Source organism: Tupaia chinensis, unplaced genomic scaffold (assembly GCF_000334495.1).
Source record: "Tupaia chinensis unplaced genomic scaffold, TupChi_1.0 Scaffold139833_1, whole genome shotgun sequence".
Lineage (NCBI taxonomy): Eukaryota > Metazoa > Chordata > Mammalia > Scandentia > Tupaiidae > Tupaia > Tupaia belangeri.
In genome coordinates, this window is record NW_006199712.1 from 3,769,660 (window position 1) to 3,778,929 (window position 9,270).

Sequence of the window (9,270 nt, forward strand, 5' to 3'; positions counted from 1 at the left end):
TTTTTAAAAAATTATCCTAATATCTAACATAATCTTTCAGCTGTAATTTATTTTTTTTTAATTGCCATAGGTCATGTGCCCTTGCTAAGAAGCAGCAGAGTGAGGAGAGGAGAGAAGCCCCCCCAGTAGGGTGCAGGCACACTGCCGTCCACTCCCCTCCCTTTCTCCACCCTGTTGGGATTTGGAGCACAGATTCATATGTACCCGGTGTGTTGTTCAAGCCACTGGGGCCAGGATTTGAACCATGCAGTCAGCCATGTGGGATCTGGTTCCATTAGCCACTAAGTTCCCAGACTGGCCTGACTGTCATTTAATTTTAAATGATTTTAAATTGAACCCTGAATAAGCATTCTCTTCCTTTTTTTTTTTTTTTTTTTTTGGTTTTTGCTATAGAGCGTGTGTGCCAGAGAGACAGAGACAGAGAGACAGAAAACAAGAAATCACTCTCCATCCCCCTGTGGGGATGGACACGCCGCAATCCCTTCTCCTCCATTCTCTTCTCGGGATCTTGGGCACACACGCACCTGTGCCCAGTGTGAGTTTAAGCCACTGGGTCCAGGACTTGAACCGCGGTTGACTACATGGGAGTCCAGTGACATAGCCATTACACTAACTGCTGGTCCCAGCATTCTCTTCTTTTACGTGGTTATGGTTTTTAGCATATAATACTTCCTTAAATCTATGGATGTCATTTAGAACAATAACAATACATCCTCTCTCTCTCTTACTCCAGGCCCCATTAAACGACCCCTGTGCATGCGCCTCTTTCATGGGTTTGAAGCCCTCCACCAGTAAGCACCATCTCGTGCGAGCAATATTGGAATCGATAGCCTTCAGGTACCACACCTGCCCCGAGTCCCCTCCCTTCAGAGCAACGCCGTTTTCCTCATTAGCTTGCTACTAAATGGAAAGGTCTCCATTTTAATTAATTTCCTTATATTTGAGTTTATTATATCCTGTATGTGATATAATCTGTTCTGTTACTAATTTTCTTGTTATCTCTTATTTATTCATATTTAATATGGTCATTGGAAAAGTCAGAATGAATTTTTGCATAGAAAAATACATTGTGAGTTTTCTGACAACCGAATAGTATTAGAAAATTGAATGTGCTTTTTTTAAAAAAAAGAATTATTGTATTGGGACCAGCAGTTAATGTAATGACTATGTCGCTGGACTCCCACATAGTCGACCGTGGTTTGCGTCCTGGACCCGGTGGCTTAAAACTCACACCGGGTGTTCGTGCATGCGTGCCCAAGATCCCGAGAGAAGAATGGAGGAGAAGGGATTGTGGCATGGCCATCCCCCCTGGGGGGTGATTTCTCGCTTTCTGTCTCTCTGTCTCTCTCTGTCTGTCTGGCAAGCACATGCACCCTATAGCAAAAACCTCTCTCAAAAAAAAAAAAGAATTATTGTATTTAACTTTATTTTTAATTTGATCAGAGAGGGACAGAGTGAGACAGAGAGAGAGAGAGAGAGTGAGAAAGCAAGCCGCCAGGTCCAGGACTCAAACTGTGGTCGGCCATGTGAGAGTCCAGTGTCCCTAACCGCCATGCCATCTGCTGGCCCCTTATTTATTTTAATTTGATCAGAGAAGGACAGAGTGAGAGAGAGAGAGGAAAGAGAAAGCTAGCCACTAGGTCTGGGACTCAAACTATGGTCAGCCATGTGGGAGTCCAGCATCCTTAACCACCATGCCACCTGCTGACCCCTGTTTGTTTTTTTGGTTTTTGTTTTTAAGAGAGGTTTTTGCTATAGGGTGCCTACACTTGACAGAGAGACAGAAAGAAACAGAAAGCAAGAAATCACCCTCCAAAGGGGATGGCCACGCTGCATTGCTTTTCCCTCCATTCTCCTCCTGGCACTTTGGGCATACACACACATGCGCGCGTGCACACACACACGCCCAGCGTGAGTTTTAAGCTGCTAGATCTGGGACTTGGTCGAGTATGTGAGTCGAGTGACGTAACCATTACGCCATCTGCTGGTCTCTTGAATGTGTTTTTTACATGCCCAATTTCTTAAGCCTAAAAGATTGAAAATTTGGATTTTTCAAAGGTTTAGTATCCTTATCCATGAAGGAGTATTTAAACGAATTACGCTTTGGTTAAATATAAAGATTGAATCATTAGAATTATTCCTTTTGCATATTTCCCTAAAAACCTACACTATTTTTGCTATAGGACAGGTCTAGATTATTCAGATGAAGCATGTGACTGTCCAGGACCAGCGCGTAATGATTACATTAGTGGACTCCCATTGTAGTCAACCGCCATTCGAGTCCTGAACCCCGTGGCTTAAACCCACTCTGTGCATGCCCAAGATCCTGAGGAAGAATGGAGGAGAAGGGATTGCAGCCTGGTCATCCCCCCGGGGGTGACTTCTCGCTTTCTGTTTGTCTCTTTCTGTTTCTCCAGCGAGCGTGTGTGCCCTGTAGTAAAAATCTCTCTTAAATTAAAAAAGAACGTGTGACTGCCATGAGGCTGAATTGCTTGTAAAGTTTCAAATAAAATGTTCTGGGGGCCAGCGGGCGGCACGGTGGTTAAGACACTGGACTCCCACATGACTAACTGACTGTGACTCGAGTCCTAGACTTGGTGGCTTGAAAATCACACCGGGCACACGTGCGTGCGTGCCCAAAATCCCTAGAGGAGAGTGGAGGAGAAGAGATTGCACGGTGGCCATCCTCCCCTGGGTGATTTCTCACTTTTCCTCTCTCTGTCTTTCTCAGTCTCTCCAGCAAGTGCCCTGTGACAAAAACCTAAAAGAAAAGAAAAAAGTGAAATATTCTGTGATTACAAAATGATTATTTTTTTAAGGAATTGTTTTATTTCACTTTATTTTTAATTTGAACAGAGAGGGACAGGGTGAGAAAAAGAGAAAATGAGAAAGCAAGCTGCCAGGTCTGGGACTTGAACCATGGTCAGCCATGTGGGAGTCCATTGCCCTTAACCACCATGCCATCTGCCAGCTCCCAAAATGATTCTTTTTATACTTAATTGATTTGATTCGATATGTAGGTTCTGTCTTCTTAGTTGCTATTTACTAAATAGATGCTCACTTTAGATTTTTCTTTGTAGAAGGTTAGATTAAATATAATTGCAAAATGGAAATTATACTTTTTTTTTTTTGGAGAGATTTTTGCTATAGGGCATGTGCGCTCGCCAGACAGACAGAGACATAGAGACAGAAAGCGAGAAATCACTCCCCAGGGGGGATGGTCACGCCGCAATCCCTTCTCCTCCATTCTCCTCTCGGGATCTTGGGCACGCACACACACGCGCCTGGCGTGAGTTTTAAGCCACCGGGTCCGGGACACGAACCGCGGTCGACTACGTGGGAGTCCAGCGACATAGCCATTACGCTAACTGCTGGTTCTCTGGAAATTATACTTTTATATGAAGACAGAATACTGAGTATTCTGTCTGAACTTCTTGCTTAGATGAGCATTTATTAGACATTTCCAGTTAGCACAATATTTTTCTAATGCTTTCTTTTGCTTATTTTATATCAATGAAGAAAACTATAGTTTTCATTTTTTTCGCATCAGAATAAAAACTGTCCTCTAAACAATGATCTTATTTTTGATCTAGAAACAAACAACTATATGAGTTGATGCAGAAAGAAATCCATATTCCAGTAACAAAAATCCGGTATGTAAGCTTTGTTTCTAACAGGTTTCATGAAAAATTAGAAGGAATTGGTAGCTTCTATTAGTATTTCTTATTGAGAATTTCTAAAGTAACTTCTGTCTAGCTCCTCTGCAACAAAAATTCCTGGTTATGGGAATTCAGAGAAGGTAAGAAAGCTCATGTTGGATGTGTGGAGAATATTTGGGAGCATCCTGACACCCATGTGTGCATTACGTAAATTACACACATCTTAATATCTCTTTTTGGATGAGTAGCTGCCTTTTGGGGTGAAGGGTTAAATTTCTTGATGGTCTTTGCTATACTGCCAAAATGAGTATGTTTTTCACAAAGAGTGTCTCGCTGTCGTGATTCTCTGGCCTCGGCCTCTCGAGAAACTGGGACTGAAGGCATGTACCCCCACACCCAGCTCATTCAGACGGGGCTCCCTGTTTTGCCCAGGTCTCAAGATCTTCCCGTCTGGAACTCAAGATCTTCCCGCCTCAGCCTTTCCGAGTCCCTGGGATTACAGGCCCATGCCACCTTGCACAAACTAAGTTAGACTAGGAATTACTCCTGGGCCTCCCATGTTTTAGCCGTGATGTGCCACCACGGCTGGGTCCCAAATGAATTTCTGTATTGGCTTACTTGATTAAACATGGTCTGGGGGCCAGCAGGTGGTGTAGTGATTAAGGCGCTGGACTCCCCCATGGCCGACTGCAGTTGGAGTTCTGGATGTGGCAGCTTGAAACTCATGCCGGTGCATATGTGTGCATGTCCAAAATCCCAAGAGGAGACTGAAGGAAGGGGGGATTGTGGCGTGGCCATCCGCCCTATAGAGTGATTTCTCATTTTCTGTCTCTCTGTCTCTCTCTGTCTCTCTGGCAAGTGCATGCGCCCTATAGCAAAAGTCTCTCAAGGAAAAACAAAACAAAACTTGTTCTGTTTTGAAATAGTCCCAAGACAAACAGGATAGGTAGGAAAACCGATGGCAGGAATAAAAGAACATGTTGAAAGATTACCCAGTAAATCCCTCTGTTACCAAGCCAATGCTGGTAGCATTTTGGAATTAAAAAATTAAACTTACAAACTCAAGGATTTAAGAAACATAGGTGGCCCTGCTTAAAAACAATGAATGATGCTTTTGTTGTCGTCTTCAGTTTTTTTTTTTTTTTGAGAGATTTTCACTGTAGGGCGCGTGCACTCGCCAGACAGACAGAGACATAGAGACAGAAAGCGAGAAATCACCCCCCAGGGGGGATGGTCACGCCGCAATCCCTTCTCCTCCATTCTCCTCTCGGGATCTTGGGCACGCACGCACACGCGCCCGGCGTGAGTTTTAAGCCACCGGGTCCGGGACACGAACCGCGGTCGACTACGTGGGAGTCCAGCGACATAGCCATTACGCTAACTGCTGGTTCCCATTGTCGTCTTCAGTTTTATACATTTTGCTTCCACAGGGCAGATGGAGGCGTTTGTAAGAACGGGTTTATCATGCAGATGACTTCGGACTTGATTAATGAGGATATAGACAGACCTGTCCACGTCGACATGTCCTGCCTCGGTGCAGCCTCTCTCGCTGGCCTTGCTGTTGGTACGTGGGCGTTTGGGACAGACAGGCGCTTTCTCAAGGACGATTTCTCCCAGATAGCATTTCTCCTGCTGGTCACCGTGTAGAGAGGCTGGAAGGCCTTCCGTTCCTTAGGCTCCGTAGGCATGTCCGTTGCTCACAGACTTTGGGTGATCTCTGTTGGTGGGTCTGGTCGGGCTCCTTCCACCCTTCCTTTGCTCTTTAAGTCAGAAGAGCATGAGGCGGGACCAGCAGGTGGTGTGGTGGTTAAGGGTGTTGGACTCCCACGTGGCCAACCACAGTTCAAGTCCTGGACATGGTGGCTTGCTTCCTCACTCTCCTTCTCTCTCTCTCATTCTGTCCTTCTCTGGTCAAATTAAAGTAAATAAATAAAGTTAAATGAAATAATTAAAAAAAAAAAAAAGAAAAGAAAAGAAAAGGATGAGGTGAAGGGCCAGCAGGTGGCTGGCATGGTTGTTAAGGTGCTGGATTCCCACATGGCCAACTGAGGTTTGAGTCCCGGACCTGGCAGCTTGCTTTCTCACCTTCTCTTTCTCTCTCTCTTTCTTTCTCTCTGTCTCTCTCTGGTGAGCATGTGTGCCCTATAGCAAGTTAAGAAAAATAATAATAAAAATAAATTTTTAAAAAAAGAAGATAAAGCGTCGACAGCTGCCTTGGTCTTTAGCAAGGGAGGGTCTCTAGGTTAACTTTTTTAGTAAATAGCGTTAAAGAAAAAAATTGGGGGCGGGCAGGGCAGCTGGTGGTTTGGTGGTTAAGATGCCTGGTCCCCCCACCGTGGTTCAAGTTCCAGACCTAATGGCTTGCTTTCTCACTTTCTCTCTTTTTCTCTGTCTCCCTCTCTGGTGAGCACACATGCCCTAGAGCAAACGGAAATAATAATAATAAATACATAATTCTTCAAATTTTTTTGACAGTCTTTTTTTTTTTTTTGTCCATAGGGTTTTGGGCTGACAAGGAGGAGCTGAAGCAATTGAGGCAAAGTGAAATAGTTTTCAAGCCACAGAAGAAATGGCAAGACTATGAGATGAGTATGGAGAACTGGGTGAAAGCAGTGAGGCGCTCCATGCATTGGTATAACAAGATGTGACACGAGAGGAGACACCGCAGACTGTGGCTGGCGGCTTTCTGACGTGCAGCTGAGACAGACCTCAGGGACGACCACTACGACAGTGACCAAGAGAGGTTTTAAAACGAGCATCACAACCTGAGAGGAAAGCATTGCTTTTTTTAAAACAAACAAACAATAAACTCTTTTTTTTTTCCCCCAGTTGAAATCTGGGTCAGGTGATAAGGCAGCAGTACCTCAAAACTTTCTGTTTTCTAGCAAATTCCAAAGAACATGAGCCACTCCCAGCCACATGTGGACGATTTCAGGCCATCGTTTTTCTACTGGGCTAACGGCTCCTGTCGTTTCCCATCCGAGTGCGTAGCTCTGGGTCAAGCATTATTCGCTTTTTGTTTCAAAATCATGTGAACACTTTTTCCTTAATTCTTTAAAATTAAGCGAACTGTTTGAAGTCCTTGAATAACTGGGAAAATGTAGACTTGCAACATCAATATTTTATGTCAAAAGCCATACTTTTTCTATGTCACATCCGAATATGAACACAGTATGTCTTCTCGAGCGAATCTGTTAGTCAGTGGTTTTCCTTATTGAGCTTGAAGACACTGCCTTAATTTTTCCATGTTCTGGGACCAGCAGTTAGCATAATGGCTATGTTGCTGGACTCCCGTGTAGCTGACCGCAGTTCAAGTCCTGGACCCAGGGGCTTAAAACTCACACCAGGTGCGTGTGCGTGCGTGCCCAAGATCCTGAGAGGAGAATGGAAGAGAAGGGATTGCGGTGTGGCCATCCCCCTGGGGGGTGATATCTCGCTTTCTGTCTCTCTGTCTCTCTCTGGCGAGCGCATGTGCCCTATAACAAAAACCTCTCCAAAAAAAAAAAAAAGGATATCAATTCTTTTTTAAGGTATCCACTCTTAAGGAACAGAAAATTATCATTTATTTTCCTTTTCAAGTAGCATTTCTTTCAAAAAACTTCTGGCTAAAGTATAACATCCAGTATTTTACAAAATACAGGTGGTTTACATGAATCTTGCCTTCCTCTCTGTCCTTTATCTTTCTGAGTTGTTGAGATCTTTGTATAAATGTCTTTGTTTTTTAGTAAGTGCCTAATTAACACAGCTTCATTTGAAGAAAGTGCCCTAACTGGTGACTTAAGGCTTGCCTTTGTGGGCAGGTGATGTGACGTTTCAGCCGCTGAGCTCCCATGTGGGCTGACTACAGTTTGAACCCTGTACTTAGCGGCATCCGGAGAGGGGATTGCAGCAGGGTGATTTCTCACTTTCCCTCTCACTGTCTCTATCTCTCAGCAGCGAGGGCATCTGTGATTAAAAACCTGGGGGGAAAAAAAAAAGAGCTGCCTTCATTGGGGTTGGCTTGTCTGTGTACCTCTGCTCCTTTCCGGTCTGCTCACCCCTCTGAGGCACGTGCTGGGAACAGCTGCTGAGGCTCTGGGAGGGTGTCCATGCTGATGACCGCCCTCTGGCTGTTGAGCCAGGGAGTCACAAAGGGGGTGGGGACAGTTGGGCATTCTCAGACTTTCTCGCTAGAAACAACACAGAGCAGTAAGAGCAGCAGCTTCCCAAGGCAGCCGACCGCCTCCTTTCACCCTTTTCTCCTGTTACTTGACACTCCCTGCATGTGGGGTAGGTTCCATTTGAGTTTGCTGTCTTGAGGAATTTATTTCCCTCTTGGTCTGGATTTTATTCCATGAAGCCTTTGTAGAGAGCTAACTGTTACATAATAAGTAACGAAGTTACAGAGAAGCTTGCTGTTGCTGTCAAAGGTATTTATGCTAGAATTAGTGGTGAGGTGGTATTTCTGCAAATTCCTGTTCAGTGAATGTGAAGTGTCTTCTGAAGTTACTACTTTTCTGATGGAGGTGTTCTAACAAATATATAGTCTCATTAACTCCCTTAAGTAAGATTTGGAGGGCCAGCCCGTTGCTTTCATGGTTAAGGACACCTGGCTCACACACGACTAACTGCACAGTTGGAGTCCCGGGCCCTGCAGCTTGAAAAACATGCCAGGTGCATATGTGTGCCAGATACACGTGTCTGCATGCCTGCACATCTCAGAGGAGAGACAGGCCGAGAAGGGATTGCAGCCTGCCCATGCTCTGTGGTGGCGGGCGCTTTCTCACGGATCTTTCTGTGTCTCTCTCTGGCTAGTGCACATGCCCTCTGCCAAAAAAACCAACCAAACAAACAAACAACAGAAAAGGATTTGGAAATATTTTTGTAATAGAGGGTTTTTTTTTTGTTTTGTTTGTTTTTTCACTGTAATAAGTCAGATCACTATATTTGGATAATATCTCCTTTTCATTCTTTGTTTTGCATCCTTTTTACAAAGCCCAATAGCCAGTTAAAGGCTTTTCTATCAAGAATGAATGAAAGCTGGTCTCTTATTTTACTGTTTCTGATAGATTTTGCCTCTCAGTGGGTTTGATTTTGTGGGAAATAATTTTGTCTTTTTGTGTTGGGATATACTTAATTGCAATTTTGTTTTTGGCAACTCCGCCTGGACATGCATTCATTGCAATTTTTTAAAGAATTATTTAATTATTATTTTTATTTTGCTATAGGGTATGTGTGCTCACTAGAGAGGCAGAGAAAGAAAGCAAGTCACCAGGTCTGGGACTTGAACTGCGATTGGCCATGTGGGAGTGCAGTGTCTTAACCACCATGCCACCTGCTGGCCTGCATTGCAATATCATTAATAACTTAAAACTTCCTGTAAGTTTTTAGTTTATTTCTTTTCCATATTCTTCTTCCCCAACACATAAAAACAAAAAGGATAAATACCTTTTAGGGCGTGTGGAAAAAATAACTGTGACTATCTCTCCTTGCAATTGAATAGCTCAAAAATCAGTAGCTACTTTTTTTTTTCCCCTCTGTGAATCTAGTAGCTAATTTTTTGTTTGATTTTTTCAGTTTTGGATGAGGAAGGGAGTGACAAAGCTCCCCTGCCGGGAATGGTCACCCCACT

The 9,270-nt window shown here is 44.0% G+C and overlaps 1 protein-coding gene across 1 annotated transcript in view; it reads left to right on the forward strand.

The window, feature by feature from the left end:
- GK5 (glycerol kinase 5) overlaps positions 1-6,849 on the forward strand; it is a gene marked incomplete at its 5' end in the record, with an annotated part of 62,931 nt that extends 56,082 nt beyond the window's left edge. Inside the window, 4 exon segments of the mRNA XM_006162323.2 lie at positions 734-837; positions 3,594-3,653; positions 5,090-5,223; positions 6,159-6,849. Coding sequence (XP_006162385.2) covers positions 734-837; positions 3,594-3,653; positions 5,090-5,223; positions 6,159-6,307 — 447 coding nt within the window.
- Positions 6,850-9,270: the final 2,421 nt, after the last annotated feature.